Genomic DNA, 18,714 nt, shown 5'->3' on the forward strand with positions numbered 1-18,714 from the left:
TCATAATAGAAAATAAACTAAACTCGTGGCTATGATTAACGCACCACCCTTTATTTCAATATCAAAACCTAAAATGTTAATCTTTTGGGTTTCGTTTTTTTTTTCTATCACAAAAAGTTAAAGTATTTTAAATGTTAGCGATTAAATGTAGCAAAATTTCTTATCAGCAAATAACTGTTTTTGTGGTTTTTTAAAATTTGATGTTTCTTTCATTCTATTGTTGTCCCAACTTGTGGTTCAATCAAGGTGTTTTAAAGTCGAGACTAGTTAAGCAAAAAATTAATAGAGTTGGGCAGTTAAGTGAACGCGAAGCTGAAAGAATAGCCGATTTAATTGGACTGGGAAAAAGTTATCGTGCAGTGGCAAATCTGTTTGGCGTACACCTCACAACTATTGGCAGATGGATGCAAAGATTTCAAGAGACCGGTTCACATTCTAGAAGGCCTGGACAAGGAGGTCCTTCAGTTTTAACTCCTCGGGATGAACGTTTTTTGCAATTAAATTCATTAAGAGATCGATCAATGACAAGTGTCGGGTTCAACAGCCTTTTACAAGAAGTAAATATCTCAATCAATAAGACGACTCTTTCAAAATGCTGATCTACACAACAGAAGAGCTCTCCAGACACCTTTGCTAACCAGACAGCATCGTGTTGCTAGACTAAGACTTGCAAGGCAACATTTAGATTGGAATTTAGAAAATTGGTGCCAAATTTTATTCACTGATGAGACCAGAATCAGTCTAAGAGGTCCAGAAGGACGTAATCAAATTCGAAAACGGCAAGGAGAAATATTTGCGCCCAGGGAGCCATTCCAAGGAGGATCTAGCATGTTTTGGGGAGGAATTCGTTTTGATGTCAGCACAGAATTAGTGTCTGTTCCTAGACCTGCCCCAAACGCAGCAAGATACATAACTGACATGACTGAAATGATTTCGTTTAATGTATCGGCTACCAATTATTGCCGATGTAATAAATTGGGACAGATTCTATACAAATTTTCATGTAGTAGATAACCTTGGGGTCTCCGAAGATGTCAAAAAACTGAACCACCTGTGGAAAATTCAGCCGATGATTGATCGAATAAGAAACACGTGTAAAGATATTGTCAGGCCAATTGGGGGATCTTTCTCAATTAACAAGCAAATGTTTCCATTTTTAGGACGCTATCCAGTGCGACAGTTTGTAAAGAATAAGCCAAGACCTGTTGGCTTTAAAAAAACTTTGTTCTAACAACGTCAGATACTAGATTTTGAGATTTATCAAGGATCCTTGACACAACTGGAAAACAAAGAACTTAGTTTAGGGCCATCAGTTGTTTTGCGTTTAGTAAAAACTTAGCCACGAGGAAACTCAGTTTTTTTTTTTGATAAATACTTTTTCTACGACCGTGCGTTTTAACCCACTTTCCCGCACGCATTTTAGTTTTGAAAGTGTCACTTTCCCGCACTAGTGCGGGAAAGTGACATTCTTCAAAGGAGAAACAAATATCAAAACTGGTTTGATATCAGTTGCTATGACAACCCAAGCGTGTAATTGTTACTAAAACGTCAAAGTTGTTCAAAACGTCTTGGAAGTGACCGAATAAGAACAATCTTCTTTTAAATTAAACCACATTAAACCGAATCCGATACAATAATATTAATGGATTCATCCGACGAAGAACTTCCCGAAGCCATTTTGAAGGCTGCAAATGAAGCTAATTCCGAGCTGTTACCTGCCAAATCCAGACTAAAGTATGAGAAGCAATACGACCATTTTGTTACATGGTGTAAGGAGAAAGGGGCCAAAACTTATAAGGAAGAGGTATTTCTGGCGTATTTTTCAGACCTAAGTAAGGTTTTGAAATCTAATACATTATGGTCCCGCTATTCGATGGTAAAAAGTTTCTCTGTACTACAAATGACTTAAAACCGTTGCCGTCACCATCATCGTCATCTTTATGTGACTTGCAACCGATGCCATCTTCACCGACGTCATCTACCTTCCAGTTGAAACCAAATAACTCCACTGGACCGGCAATTCTTACTAGTCTACAGAATACAACAAATTGTGTTTTCAATATTAATATTTATAATAATTAATAGTTTTTAGTTAAAATTTTATATATTATTATGTTTGTTGGAATAAAATAATTTTTGAAAAATGGGTTGGTATACTTTTTTGTATATACGGTCGTAGAAAAAATTATGTTCCTAACTCATGCGTAAAGTGTCTTTCCCGCACTTGACCGCTTGCCCGAACTCCGCTCCGCGTCGTTCGGGACAACTGCAGTCGCGTGCGGGAAACTATCACTTTCCACACTTGTTAGGAAAATAACTATTTGAACATCGCTTGATAAATTATTGGAGTTAAAAGTAGATGGTACTGGAACGATAATAATACAGTGAACCCTGCAAGGATTGTTCAAGAGATAATTTTTTTTATTGGCAGGTATTGGTGGGTACTCAACCCTAAAATTATTTACCAGAAAAAACATGTGGAAGATACCGGGAAAATGGCCCGAAGTTCGGAAAACCCGTTTTTCGCCAATAACTGGCGAAATATGGCAGTTAGGGAATTTAACATTAATATTTTTCGCGAAAACGGGGGCTCGAAAATCCCCAATTTTAACAATATGTCAGTTTCTTCTCGAATTCGAGGCCCTGGACTTTAAAAATACACTGATCTCGATGTTTTTAAGTGTAAAGACCAATTGTAGATGGCGCCACCACGTTCCTCTTATTCGCGAAATTATAACGGCCTTCAGCGAGGTCTCCAGGAATGCTCCATGTCTTAACAATTGTCGGGGTGCAAATGTGATTATTTCCGAAGGATCTTAGTTGGATCACCAAATTCTAACAGTGATAATATAAGAATGGGGCCGGAAAATTGGCCAAAAAAAATTGCAAAAATCTGCTTTTTGCTAATAACTGCCGAAATATGGTATTTAGGGGGTTATTTTTGGGCTTAAAATGAAGATCAGATAATTGTCTACAAAAATGTCTATGATAATTTTTTTTAGCAACATCAATATTTTACGCGGGCTTTCGAAAATTCTAACACTGTGAAAATATGGCAGTTTCTGCTCGAATTTGAAGCAAAGAAGTTTAAAAAACTGGGCAGAACCACTTTTCAATTTATAAGGCAAAGAGTGTTTATTATCAACATCAAAACAACAACAAGCAGAAGAACTGAAAAGCCAGCGTGGAGGCAGAGACTATAGCAAACGCCCGTGCGATACTACAGTTTAAGGGCGCCGCGTGGATGCACGAACAGGATGAAAAAAAAAATATGACGTAATTTCATTGCATTGGAGGCGGGGATTTTTTTCGTACTTGAAAAGTATATCAATGGAAAGATCAGAACGTGGCCTTTCTTGAACTGAAAAAAATCAAGGGTGAAGAAAAAATAATGCTCGAAAAAAAAAGTAGAGTTTTCCCCCGAGTCCGCGGTTTTTCAATTTTCTAAAAAACTACAGAGCTTGAGGGAAAAAAGGAAAGAGGTACTAAAATGGAAACATTCTCAAGTTTCCAATGATGTGCATTTGAAGGCGATCTGATTATTAATTATTTGTTAATTCCTTAAAGACCCCAGGATTTTTAAAAACTCCAAAAATCCAAAAAAAACGACCTTAAAAAAATACCTTGTTTGGTAATATAACTGGATGTTATGAAACGAATTTTTCCGAACATGTTTAACACCTTTCAAAGCCCCAGAATTCATACAAGATTCAACTGAATAACTATTATTAACAAAAACGTGGGTGAATTGGAAAAACATCGAGGAAATAGAACTTTGGGTAGGATTTTCAATATTAAACACAAATTTTTCGAAAAAATAATCAGTATGTCGTGATGGCTATGGATTTCCCCTTTCAAATGAATTTCAAATCATGAAAAAATATTAATTTTTACACGAGTTATCGAACAATTTGTCCACCTGCTTCTACGAGAACGCGTGGACTGCGTCCCCGGCAGCGCTCCAAATACGGAGTGCGTTAGGGGTTTGTTATCTCGAAAATGATCAAATTTTCGAGAAAAATTGTCAGTACTATTTTTGTAGATAATGAATTGACCTTGATTTTAAGCCCAAAAAAAAAATACCCATATGTCGGCAGTTATTTGTGAAAAACGGGTTTTTGGAACTTCGGGCCATTTTCCCGGTATCTTTCACATGTTTTTTCTGGTAAATAATTTGAGGGTTGAAAGTACCCGTCAATACCTGCCGGGAAATTCGAGGGTACGTTGCGACCTTCATTTACTGTACTATAATGTCTAACAGGATGAAAGGATGTATCTCCAAAAAAGATACAGAGATGAAAAGAGGACAGGTAGACGTGATAAAAAAATATGTGCTAAAGAATGGAAAGATAATCAATCCGTTATTATGGTTTCTACGGCCTTTGGAATAGCTCCTGTTCAAAATGTGAAACGGCGGGATAAAAATACGAAGAAACACGTTGAAATATCCTGTCCGAATGTAGTTGAAATTTATAATGAAAAAATGGGCGCAGTCGATATTTTTTGAAAACCAAAAAAATTTAAAACAATTCTTCATTTATTTGATATATGCATAGTTAATAACTGGCTGGAATATAAAAATGATTTGATGAGTTTAGGAGAATTTTTAGTTGGTGGCACAAACAAAGGGGAAGAGAAAGTGATTTAGGAGAAGAAAATCCGAGACCCAGTTCTTAGAAATGCTTGTGAAGACAAAAGATTTGATGTCTTCAATCATTGGCCAGTTCATGAGAACCAAAACTGCTAGTAATAATAATTCTTAACTGGATATATAGTAATAAAAATTCAGTTTCAAGAACGTAAAGAATATGTACGAAGTTGAATGAATATGTAAGAAATGAGGGCCATTTAAAAATGGCCGTCGTGGAGTGGATTCACATAGACCACGTAGAATTGGGCATTATGGAACGGCCAAATGGAATCTTCTGAATAAAATTCCAATGACGCTTCTGTGCGAGCAAACGAAATTTCGGAATAATCTTGACAGATATGGAAGCCTATATTCCGTTCTCCTCCAATAACAATCCGTGATTTGATAAAAACTGCACTAGATTAATCAATAACAAAAATGCTGCTTATTGTAAATATCGCTCAAATCCTATAGCCGAAAATCATATATAATCAGTGATTTTTTAAGAGGTGTCGGATTTGATTTTGAAAAAAATTTGAAAAACATCGATAAAATCTTTATTGGAATCGATAGAACGATCAAATTTTCGAAGATGATTTTATGTAAATATTGAGGGCGGTTCCGCTTTAGATACTCCATGCGCAAGATTCAATTTTGGCACACTATCTCCAACATATCGGCCGGTATTTCACGAATAAATGCGACATACCTCCGAATAAAATAATCTTCCAATCGATAAAGTATTTAGTTTTTTATATGGTGGTATTTTCTTTTGAAAAAGTTATAATTTAGCCGGACTGTGAATTTATTTGGAGCTCTAGTTTATATAGAAAAAAGTCGTTCTAACTTATTGATTTGATTGCATACAGTTGTATGTGAATTCGAAATAACTTACTTTCCGTTCTTCTTTAAGATCCTTAACTAATGCCGTAAGTTCCTTTATAACATTCGCTTGTAGATCTTCGGCGACTAATTCGTGTTGACCAGCTAAATCGTTAACTTCGTTCATTAACATTTTGAAAGCCTGGCAAGAAGTAAATCTGCAAATAATTAAAACACACACGTATAAATATCCAATACGAGATCAGATAGTTCTCTAAATTTTTTTAACCCCTCTTTTTATTTGAAATCTGTAAAATTTTACAATGTGCAAATGGTTTGAAGCAATTCAAATTACCCAGAGGCAATTCCCCTTCACTTCTTCAATCTTTCTAGTTCTTCAGTTGGATGCAGTGCCCCATAGTTGAACACCATAACTCCAGATGTGGTTTAGTGTGACTTTCTTATCGATTATTATTGGAATTTTCGAACTATTAACCGATTGTTCAGGTGTAGAAAAATTTTGAGATTCATCTTTGATCTGTGAGAATAAGAAATCGTTGGGTGCCAAACGGGCGTTTTGAATGTTCAAAAACGTTTGAACTGATGTGTGAGAGTAAATGGTTTGAAGCAATTCAAACTGTCTTGTAGGAGAATTACCCAGAGGCAATTCCCCTTCACTTCTTCAATCTTTCTAGTTCTTCAGTTGGATGCAGTGCCCCATAGTTGAACACCATAACTCCAGATGTGGTTTAGTGTGACTTTCTTATCGATTATTATTGGAATTTTCGAACTATTAACCGATTGTTCAGGTGTAGAAAAATCTTGAGATTCATCTTTGATCTGTGAGAATAAGAAATCGTTGGGTGCCAAACGGGCGTTTTGAATGTTCAAAAACGTTTGAACTGATGTGTGAGAGTAAATGGTTTGAAGCAATTCAAACTGTCTTGTAACATAATTACCCAGTGGTAATTCCCCTTCACTTCTTCAATCTTTCTAGTTCTTCAGTTGGATGCAGTGCCCCATAATTGAACACCATAACTCCAGATGTGGTTTAGTGTGACTTTCTTATCGATTATTATTGGAATTTTCGAACTATTAACCGATTGTTCAGGTGTAGAAAAATTTTGAGATTCATCTTTGATCTGTGAGAATAAGAAATCGTTGGGTGCCAAACGGGCGTTTTGAATGTTCAAAAACGTTTGAACTGATGTGTGAGAGTAAATGGTTTGAAGCAATTCAAACTGTCTTGTAACATAATTACCCAGTGGTAATTCCCCTTCACTTCTTCAATCTTTCTAGTTCTTCAGTTGGATGCAGTGCCCCATAATTGAACACCATAACTCCAGATGTGGTTTAGTGTGACTTTCTTATCGATTATTATTGGAATTTTCGAACTATTAACCGATTGTTCAGGTGTAGAAAAATTTTGAGATTCATCTTTGATCTGTGAGAATAAGAAATCGTTGGGTGCCAAACGGGCGTTTTGAATGTTCAAAAACGTTTGAACTGATGTGTGAGAGTAAATGGTTTGAAGCAATTCAAACTGTCTTGTAGGAGAATTACCCAGTGGTAATTCCCCTTCACTTCTTCAATCTTTCTAGTTCTTTAGTTGGATGCAGTGCCCCATAATTGAACACCATAACTCCAGATGTGGTTTAGTGTGACTTTCTTATCGATTATTATTGGAATTTTCGAACTATTAACCGATTGTTCAGGTGTAGAAAAATTTTGAGATTCATCTTTGATCTGTGAGAATAAGAAATCGTTGGGTGCCAAACGGGCGTTTTGAATGTTCAAAAACGTTTGAACTGATGTGTGAGAGTAAATGGTTTGAAGCAATTCAAACTGTCTTGTAGGAGAATTACCCAGTGGAAATTCCCTTCACTTAGAAAAAAAATCAATCGTTTTATTAAGGGATAACCACACATTAAAATCTGTCAGGCAGATCACACGGAAGATGCCTTCTAAGCCTTCGTTGGATGAGGGGTCTTATTAGAGGTTGATTCAATGTGTTGGTAAGCATATTTTTGAGACATTTCTTCTTTAACTGTCTTAATATGGAGGTCACAAGTGATAAAGCTGTTGGGTACATACCAAGAAGCATTTATAATAATTCTGAGTACTTTCGATTTAAATCTTTCTGGAGTTGCTATACTTGAGTCGGATACCGTAACTCCAAATGGGTTTTAGTGTGACTTTGTATATTAGCAGCTTGCTGTCGATTATTATTTGGGATTTTCGACCTATTAACCAATACAGTTTGCTGACTTTTGGACCTAATTGCTTTCTCTTGGTTAGTATGTGTGTGCTAGAGGTTGATCGTCGGTCCAGATGAATTCCAAGGTATTTTGCACTTTCTTTTCGTTGCAGAAGATGCTTTGCTATTCTTGAGATATCTTCGGACCTAGAGCTCCAACTGTTTCATTGCCTCTTGCTAATCTCTTGTCGAATTCTTCAATTTCGTCCCATTTACTTGTTACCGTCACTTCGAGGTATTCAAACTCTTGTACTCTATCGAAGCGGAATTCCTTGTTTTGCTCTGTTGTGATTTTTAATAGGTTGTCGCTTGAAAAGTTTCCATATTCTTGTTTTATGTTCGTTGACACGTAGGTCATACCTTCTTGCTGTCTTTTGAAGTGGTAAAATCATTTTTGTAGTTTCTATTTTGTTCTGGTTATGAGCATTACATCATCTGCATGTACCAGGACTTAACATCTGCTATCCACTATCCCTAACAACCACCCCGAACCTTTCTTTGTTTCGAATTTTTCCGATAAGCTTGATCACTTGCTTCTTTTTGAATCTTTGCAGAAATTTTGCTAGATGAGACAGGAGAAAGGAATAGAACTGTTAAGATTAAAATTTAGATACTTACTGGTAATCTTCTTCATCTTTTTTCTTAGGTTGATAACTTTTGACTAGTCTCCTGAAATTCAAAAGAAAATATTAAAAATGATGAAAACATATGTACAATTTCAATTGCGCACTGCATTTTGACATTTTATTATTGTTTGGTTGGTGCAATGAGAAAGCAAAATGTGTAATTTGGTAAATATTTTTTTAAAATTAGTAAATCTTTGGCAAAAGAAATAGAACTATACGAATCAAATGGGATGCTTTCCAAAAACAATTTTCGCATATGAATTAATTAACTTAATATGAAACAGAATGTTATTATTGATATTTTTTGTAAATATTGGTACAAGAGGTCTTTAAGAATGGTTCAAATAACATACTAAGACAGTCAAACGCATTGGTTAGTTCATAATTAAATGACAGTGGCCAAAACCAACTTTCTTATTTTAAGTGCAAACTTCTTCAGAAAATGCCACACATTCTACCTTAAAGAAAATAAATGAAATGAAAATCTTTTGAAAGAAAGGATCTGAAGTACATGTGTTCTTTTTAAGAAAATAATTTCCGACAGTAGACAAAATTCGAGATGGTGAGTATTACCTCGAACTGAGTCGAAACACCCTGTGAAAACTTTGAAAAGTAATAGCTTTTCGCTGGAAAAAGCATTCCAGGAAAATTATTTTAATAGGAAAAAAAGATATTATAGTATGGAAACTACTTAAGCGTCATAGGAGAAATGAGAAACCAAAGAAGAAATAGATTTTATTTAGATGAAACTAGGATCAATGAGGGACATTGAAGTACCTCCAAAAAATGCATCAACCGTTTCTTCAGGTGTAGAAAAACTTCAAAATTCATCTTTGATCTGCGGGAATAGGAAGAAATCATTGGGTGCCAAACAGAGACTCTACGACCCAACAATTATTGGTGGTGAATTATTCGTCTCCTACGATTGGTTTCACTGATTTTTTCTCACCGTTTTGCTGAAAATTGCGAAAAACTCATTTTTTTGACCTTTGACTTTGAATAAAATTTTTTCCATACACGAAAATGATTGGGAACATTCAAATTCTATGTTCAAATGTATTTTGAACAATTTTGCCGATTTTCAGCTTGTAGGAAAAAAAGTAATTACACGTTTTATGTAGATAATTTTATGATCTACAATTTTGATCTGTGGTATTTTTATGATAAAACTCCCCGTTTCGCTGAAAATTGCGAAAAACTCATTTTTTTGATCTTTGACCTTGAATAAAAAATTTTTCCATACACGGAAATGATGGGGGAACATTCAAATTTTATTTTCAATTGTATTTTAAACAATATTACTGATTTTCAGCTTGATGGGAATTTATTTAACCTCAAAATGCCTAAATTGACCGGATTATAAGTTTTACAACACTTTGAATCATTATATCTCAGAAACAGTGGCTTGTAGGAAAAAAAGTAATTACACGTTTTTTGTAGATAATTTTATGATCTACAATTTTCATCTGAGGTATTTTTATGATAAAACTCACCGTTTCGCTGATAATTGCGAAAAACTCATTTTTTTGATCTTTGATCTTGAATAAAAAATTTTTCCATACACGGAAATGATGGGGGAACATTCAAATTTTATTTTCAATTGTATTTTAAACAATATTACTGATTTTCAGCTTGATGGGAATTTATTTAACCTCAAAATGCCTAAATTGACCGGATTATAAGTTTTACAACACTTTGAATCATTATATCTCAGAAACAGTGGCTTGTAGGAAAAAAAGTAATTACACGTTTTTTGTAGATAATTTTATGATCTACAATTTTCATCTGAGGTATTTTTATGATAAAACTCACCGTTTCGCTGAAAATTGCGAAAAACTCATTTTTTTTACCTTTGACCTTTAATAAAATTTTTTCCATACACGGAAATGATGGGCAAACATTCAAATTCTATGTTCAATTGTATTTTAAACAATTTCACTGATTTTCAGGTTGAATGTCTAAATTGACTGGATTATATGTTTTTGCCTCATTTTCCAAACGTACGTTTTATGAACGTTGTGCTTTATTTTACCATAACTCTGTATATTATGTTAATATCATTACATGAAAGCAATTTCACTTTCTATCGAGGCCTATTTAGAATTCTTCCTACGTTACCTAACGGCCGTGTAAAGTATGTAACTAAACAATTCACTATTATATGTTATACAATGTGAATATTGATTAAAAGCGATTTCTTTTTCTTTATTTATTGTACATGCATTGAATTTTATAATGTAGGCGTCGCGTCAGGCGCTTGCTAATAACGTAGACGTGCTAAATGAAGAATCAACAACATTATCAAATCCCCAACTGGCTATTGTTGTGATAAAATTTATCTTTCCAATGATGAGTAGTTTTTGATATTAGGTTTTATCAGTGAGTCACATGGGAGATTGTATACTTAATCTAATCTTACTTAAAGTAATGTAAAAAATATCGAAGCTAATATAGTACAGGTAAAATAGGATTAAGCCCGAAATTAAATTGGGCGCTTCTGATTTTCTAGATTCTCAGACGTTTTCGTTACTGAATAAGCCTAGCAATTCTTAACAGTGGTAAATCAAAACAATTTTGAAACCCGAATAATTCAAAAACTAAAAGGAATTCGAAAAAAACTGTAAGTAACGCCGAAAGCCGGAGCATCGGCTCGTGAACTCCTGCCTGTGCGAATTCAAGCTAATTTACGTTCCAGGCGCACATGGAAACTGCTCTAACTCTAAATGTTTTTGAGTACATGAACCCATTTTACGGTGAAAATTTTGAGGTTAGGAAAAAATGCTTTCGAAACAATTTGTAGAGAATTTTATGCTGTACATTTTTTTGCTGCAGCACTTTTTTCGAATTCCTTGTAGTTTTTGAGTTATTCGCCATTCAAAATATTTTTGAGCCATTTTATAATGGAAATTTTGAGGTTAGGAAAAAATTTAAATCTTTTTTGTACAGAATGTTGTGCTCCACATTTTTGTCCCGGTAGTTTCTGTCGAAATCCTTATAGTTTTCGAGTTATCCGCAATTCAAAATGTTTTTGAGTATAAGAACCCATTTCACGGTGAAAATTTTGAGGTTAAGAAAAAATTCTTAAATACCAATTTGTAGAGAATTTTATGCTGTACATTTTTTTGCTGCAGCACTTTTTTCGAATTCCTTGTAGTTTTTGAGTTATTCGCCATTCAAAATATTTTTGAGCCATTTTATAATGGAAATTTTGAGGTTAGGAAAAAATTTAAATCTTTTTTGTACAGAATGTTGTGCTCCAGATTATTATCCCGGTAGTTTGTATCGAAATCCTTATAGTTTTCGAGATATCCACAATTCAAAATGTTTTTGAGTATAAGAACCCATTTCACGATGAAAATTTTGAGGTTAGGAAAAAATTCTTAAATACCAATTTGTAGAGAATTTTATGCTGTACATTTTTTTGCTGCAGCACTTTTTTCGAATTCCTTGTAGTTTTTGAGTTATTCGCCATTCAAAATATTTTTGAGCCATTTTATAATGGAAATTTTGAGGTTAGGAAAAAATTTAAATCTTTTTTGTACAGAATGTTGTGCTCCACATTTTTGTCCCGGTAGTTTCTGTCGAAATCCTTATAGTTTTCGAGTTATCCGCAATTCAAAATGTTTTTGAGTGTATAAACCCATTTTTAAGGTGAAAATTTTGAGGTTATTCGCGTTTCAAAATTTATATGAGTTTCGGTGCCAAAATTTCTAAAATCCGTGTCCGTAATTTTGTTAAGAGTTGCCAGACTTATTCAGTATCCCACAACCTCCCAGAATCTACAAAATCAAAATCGCCCAATTTAATTCAAGGTTTAAGCTCAAAATCGCCTAATTTGTATGTATTAATATACCGGGGCGATTTGGAAACAAACGTTTTTAATACTTATTCTCACAACAGATGTAACGTATGTCCCAATAGTTTTAGCCCAAAATATTTAACCATAAATCAAGTTTGTTCCAGCGAACTGTCTGTAACTGCTTGATCATGCGCGATATACACTATCGGTCAAAAGTTTTTGCTCACTCTATAGTTTGCGTGATACAACAAATAAAACCAATACGATCGATATTTTAAAAAACATATATAGATAAGAATAAAGTAATGATGAAAGTAGGGTCTGTAATTGTTAAATATATAAAATTTACACTACCTCTACACCTACACTCAAAATTACACCATCTGGCGCGCGTTTCGATAACAAAATTAACGTCTTCATAGACCGAAGGTAAGCTAAAAGCTATTAACTTGACTTACCTGTTTTATACTAAATTTTCACATCAATAAACCTACTCTCGCGAAAATTAATTCCCTCCTTGACGGGAATTAACTTATTCCTTGACTACTAAAGCATAGAGTCATGATTATTTCTGGTAACGTCATCGGCAAAACTTGTTTTTTTCGATTTATCCATAATGTGCTCTTAAATCTCCCATTAACGGATCTCTTAGTCTGCCCAATATATTTCCCATCACAATTACCCCAGCTAATTTCGTATATACACATTTTTTTTGCCAAAAATCGATTTCTTTCTTCAATGTAATCTCCTTCAAGATCAATATAATCATTCCAAGCCTTCTCTAACTTCTCAATGCCATGCTTCTATAATGATTTGTCTTTTGCTTCAAAATAGGCTTCAGTTTCAGCAATTGTTTCTTCTTTTGAACTGAATTTCTTACTTGCGACCATTTTTTTGAGATCAATAGTCATTGGGGACCGGATTTGATTCCAGAGTGAAGTGATGGATCCACGTTTCATCCATTGTCACATAATGACGCTAAAAATCTGTGTAAACATGGCCAAACACTGCTCTGAATCATCAACACTTTGTTGGTTTTGATCGACTGTGAGTAAACGCAGAACCAACTTTTTCATGGTCAAAAGTTCATGCATAATTATAAACTCACTGCCTTCTGATAACTTCACGGCCTCAGCAATCTCAATGTACGATTAGAAATAACCAATTTGTGGACTATTTTGATGTTTTCTGGAGTAACCACTTCAATTGGACGACCAGAACGTTCACCATCATCGGCGTCCCTACGACCACGTTTAAATTCACCAAACCAATAACAGATGGAGTAGAATCCGGATAACAATTTTTAAGCCATTGCTAAGGTTGTACGAAAGAAGCAACGATAAATTAATACACGAAATTGTGTTGAAAATAACAAAAGTGTATCATTTAATTGGCTGTCACTTTTTTATCACTAATCGAAATGTTATGACATTTGACACATAGTCTTGTAAAAGTTTGTACTTCATAAACGTCATATGGATTTGACAATGGCTGCGCCATATTTGGTTTGTAAGACATCGTTTCGACTTGACAATATGACAATTTTGAAATTTAACGAACGGACACTTTCAGGTTGAGGTTAGAAATTTTTCACGCAACCCTTGTATGTATCCCAAATTCCAGGAATTCGAATTTGGACTAATATGGATTTTATATTTTAGGTTATAAATTCAATTTGCTTGATATTTTTATGTCTTAAAAATACTTTGCAAAAATCGGTTAAGTTAAATCGAAATTATTATTTTTGAAAAATATAGCGTTAGTTTTTGTTACGTGTGTTTAAATACATCAATTTTTTTGGTATGTCAAAAACGCCCTCTAGCGGTAGACGAATAAAGTTTTTCTCACGGATCATCTGTATTTTAAAACATGAAGTTGAGCATTCTCATGAATAAAATATACTCAAATTTTATTTCGGCAGGTTGACTCACGATCGCTCCAACTCACACGAGCAATTTTATGAATTCCTCGGAACTCGTTTACCATTTTATATACAACATGAAATAACTCTGTTCGCAGTGTTGTCACTTCTACGCACTATTTTGCTTAAATAAAAGTTCCTATTTCATTTTTAACCATTTTGCTCAACTGGTGAGCAAAAAAATCGATTCAAATCGCACGCACGCGGTTAATAGTCTCTAGTAAAAACTTTAGCTTCCATCTTTTTTCCGATTTCAGCATCTCGCATATTTGTTCGAGCGTTTTGAGGTCTAATTTCGTGGTTTGTACAAAATTTCTAGCCCCAACTTTTCTCTTAAGTTCATCCTATAAATTGTCGATAGGATTTAAGTCCAGGCTATGCGCTGGTCAATCCATAACAGCAATTTCGATATCCTGTACGGAACTTACATGAAGTTTTCTCCAATGAGACTGGCGCAAATGCTTCAGCTCCACCGCGAGGTGCAATAAAACCAATTCTGTTTTTGCTTCCATTGCTCAAACCATCCAGGAACCTCCTCTCTATGCTACTCTGCTTTAGTTTGGGAAGAGAACAGAGCTCCATTGTTTTCATTGTAATTTCTGGAAAATCATAGACGAGCTGAGGTTAATTTGTGACCAGTAGCTGGCCTTTTTGGCTGAGGGTTGACTGCTTTAACCAGAGAGAGCGATTTCTCAGCGATGTGCTGACAATGAATCATATCTCTCGTAGGAACCGCGACTTCGAAGAAAGTTTACCTTTTATAAGGGTCAGTTACTTCTAATTACCACTATTGTTAAGAAGTATAAAAGGGGTGGTTACCGATCATAACATATAAATCCCTTGAAATGTCCAATCTTATGTGACATCAAAACAAAAATTTGAGTTTGACATTCATGTTGGAAAAGATTCGGTACTAAAAGGAATTTTTTGTATCCGTATATATACAGGACGAGATTAATTCAATAAAAGATATCCTGGCAGAAAAACTGGGATACCGTCTCACGATTCTCAAATAACCTACTTTACTCTCACCCCCGATCTATATTTTCAAATACAGGGTTCTTCACGACGAGCTGAATCGATATGTATATGGGAAAGTATTGGGAGTAGTGTTCTGAAAATTTACTTGCATGGGTTTTCCTAAATACTCGTTTCAGCTAAAATAATTTGAGTTTTCTGAAATTTCCGGTTATACAGAAAAATGGGGGTTGCCATTTGAAAAAGTTTTTAGATAGCGAAATTCGGCACCATTTTCTGAACACTCTATATAAATTTTTGTCAAGGTTTTCACAGATTTTGAAAGCTGTAAGTGTTAATTGTCCAAAACCCAAAAATTTTGGACCTGACTCACTTAAATTCGAAAATATAATTTTTTCAGTGGAGGGCTGCATGTGTTCAAAAATTTCGAAAATGTGAAATAATTCAAAAATGGTGGACTTTAGGCATACTATGCCTCATATAAATTGAAATTTCGCGTAGATTCCAAAAAATTAATAAAAACCATAGCATTCCGTTTAAAATAACGAAGTTTGGGTCCACTTTTGATATAACCGGAAGTTTCGGGAAATTGAAATTATTTTAGCATTTCGGAAAACCCATGCAAGTAAATTTAGTCCCAGTATTTTCCCATATATAGTGAGGGTGAAGGACCCTGTACACAACTTCGAAATTTTACTCAGCAAGTATATTTAAAATGAAGACTGGTCATGGGAGATATCCCGCCCATCTTGCCAAGCTGGGTATTTTACATTCATCAACCTGTAACTGCAAGGATAATTCTTATAATTATATAAATAAAATTTTTTTTGGATGCAGCAATCACATTCAAAAAATCGCAATCGCTTGTTAAACAAAACTACTTCCTAGTAAATTTTATCAAGGATATTAATATTAATATCTAAGTAGTATCATTGAATAATTTTGTTGCTTCCAAACTATTTTCTTTCGAACACATTCACTAATAAGTCCCTGCAGGTATTAAACTTCCGAAAAATGCAAATGAAATTTTACAGGTGACGTCGATATTTTTGAAATTTCCGCAACCTCGCAAGATCGGAAATCGCGGTCATTTAGTGCGCAGGTAAGTAGGAGTAGAAATATCCGCCATTTTGCTCGATCATTGAAATAGTGGTTGATAAAACATTACAAGATTAAAACATTTCTTGTGGTTTGGTTTTTTGAGTTAAAATACTTTCAAAAATGTAAGTAGTTATTAAATAATCCAATATTTCTTCAATCGATGATTAATTTTAACACCATCCCAGACACAGACCCTCCCAAAAAGATGAAACATTTTTAAAATAGAAACAATTATGCCAACAGAGACTCAAGCAAAAATTTGTGCCATTAATAATAATCGAGTCAATAGATGGTGCAACAAGCACAACCAGTTTTCTAAATGGTATGATGATAGTACCGTTTTTGGTCACTTCAGATGTTTCGGAGCAAATCATCTATTGTTTTTCACAAGGATTTTCATTTGAACAATCTTGGAAACAACAATTTCGTCAGAATCGGTGAGCGACATCTTCAACTATGGCCGTGAAGTTTGTATGACCAGTTTAGACCGAGCATATGAAGATGAAGGCCAAATTGGTGGGGATGGTTGCGTCGTTGAAATGGACAAATTGATTGCAGTCGGAGGCACATGTGGTGAAGAATATCGAGGGGAGGAATCAGAAGAAAGTTGGATCTGCATCTTTGTGAATTTCTCTGAAGACGGCGATTCCGGCGAAAAAATGTGGATCCATTCGATGCAATCATTGTAGATATAAAATTTTTGTATCTTGGATCGATGATCGACCTCCAATGGAAGAGGATGAGGAAAGTGACTAAATTTTTGTGGAATAAAATTGCTTTTCATTCATTTCTATTGTTTTTATTGTTCTTTGGGGATCGTGAAATACATCGATGCTATCGATTCGGTCAGGTTAGGTCCGGTATGTTTTTACCTCCCAATTCCTCTTTATTTAGTATCTTCAAAAACAAAGTATTATTCTACATTGACGACAACTAATGATCGAATTCCAACCTTCCATTTAATGAATGACATCAAATACGAATTGAAAATGAAAAAGAGAAATTGAAATGCGAGTGATTTGGCAACGACGCGTTCTGGGTGTTCTCGGTTAGTCTTCTCGTGCAAATACTAAAAACCAGCCGTGCAAGATTTCAAAATAACGTGTGTGTTTGGCGCCTACACTCATTGGTTATTAACCTTAAAAGTGGTCCGAACTTTTTATGGTAAACTAACTCAACAACGAACGTACGAAAAGTCGTGTTGAAGATTGAGTAATAGAAATATACAGAAAGGTAACCTTGACGATGAATTTAATGGTTCCCGGATAGGATATTTCTTTTTGCTGAGCAAGTCTTTTAAAAAGAAACCAGTATTGCCAATTTTAGTATGTTAAAATGGAGAATTTTATTAGTAGTACGTAATCAAAACTAGATATACAAATTTCTGTAGCTAAAATTCGTATATGCACGTGGAATTTTGTATTAAAAAATGTTTCATTTTTGTTTTTCAAGATTCTGTTTTTTTTAGATACGAGGACGGTTCAAACATGATCGATACAAATGCTGCGACACATTTGTTTATTATCGAAAATATTTACAAAAATGTACAATTTTTCTAGGTGGTTACACATTTTCCCGTTTATCCAGAAGTTTTTTTATGCGGCTATCGAAGAATTGTCCGGTTATTCAGAAAAAAACAGGCGACCATTTGCCTCGAAGTGCTTCGTGCTTGAATAGCTTTTGTTGGATTCTGTTAGTCTTGAAAGACCCATAAAGAGATAGATGCATGATTTATCGCCTGTCACGGTCTTGTAGACGAATTTTGCAGAAATCGTTGCACTAAAGGCTCGTTCTCACGTGTCAACAATGTCGCTACTTTAGTGCAATGACACTAAAAGTCGCGACATTTTTAAACGTGCAAACTTCAAAGTGGCGGTAACAATTTGAAGCCGTTGCATTAGTGTCGCGATATCAGATTCGTGTTGATATTTTTGTGACATTTTACATTAGTTCCGCGCAACATACCTCGTGAAAAACCAGTGTCGCATTGTCGTGACTACGTGTGAAAGTGAGGTTAAAAATAATATTGGTTTACAAGGTAAACAATGGAAAAAGAAAATGTTGTTTTCGATATGGGAATATGAGAAACTGCCTTGTTTGTGGAACAAAATTAATCGTGAATTCAAATGCGCAAATATTCAAAAAGCTTCTACAGAAAGTTCTCGTATAAGGGTGTTAAAAGTATCCAATTTATTACTTCTTTTGTGAATTTTCTTCACTTTTAATTGAACTTTACACCCGTACAGCAGCCGCAATCACTTCATTCGACGCCATTTTTAATTTAATACAAAAATCGTTACATTAAATACATAAAAACAATCACTAAAAATATCATATTGTCATGACGTTATTATGTCGCAGGAAAACGAACCTTTAAGGCTTGTTTCACACTTACCCGACTATCGTCTAAACGATGTCGTGTACACATACACTACTCACTTGACCGGTTAAACGACACCCGACTGTCGCGCTATTGGTGAGGGAAAGCCAACACCTCTTCTTCAGGATCATTAATGCTAGTAGCTTATTTCGATCCATAACTCGACGCGAACCTGTGTCGAATGAAGGTCTGATGTCGGT

General features: G+C 34.7%; 1 protein-coding gene across 4 annotated transcripts in view; it reads right to left on the reverse strand.

Annotated features, from left to right (window-relative positions):
* LOC130899279 (formin-binding protein 1-like) overlaps positions 1–18,714 on the reverse strand; it is a 104,241-nt gene that overhangs the window by 36,016 nt on the left and 49,511 nt on the right. For all 4 annotated transcript variants that reach the window (XM_057809092.1, XM_057809091.1, XM_057809089.1 and 1 more), the window contains 2 exons: positions 8,328–8,378; positions 5,526–5,670 (listed from right to left, as the gene is read on the reverse strand). In XM_057809092.1, the coding sequence (XP_057665075.1) occupies positions 5,526–5,670; positions 8,328–8,378 (196 nt within the window). The remainder of the gene's footprint in view (positions 1–5,525; positions 5,671–8,327; positions 8,379–18,714) is intronic.

Source organism: Diorhabda carinulata, chromosome 11 (genome assembly GCF_026250575.1).
Source record: "Diorhabda carinulata isolate Delta chromosome 11, icDioCari1.1, whole genome shotgun sequence".
NCBI lineage: Eukaryota > Metazoa > Arthropoda > Insecta > Coleoptera > Chrysomelidae > Diorhabda > Diorhabda carinulata.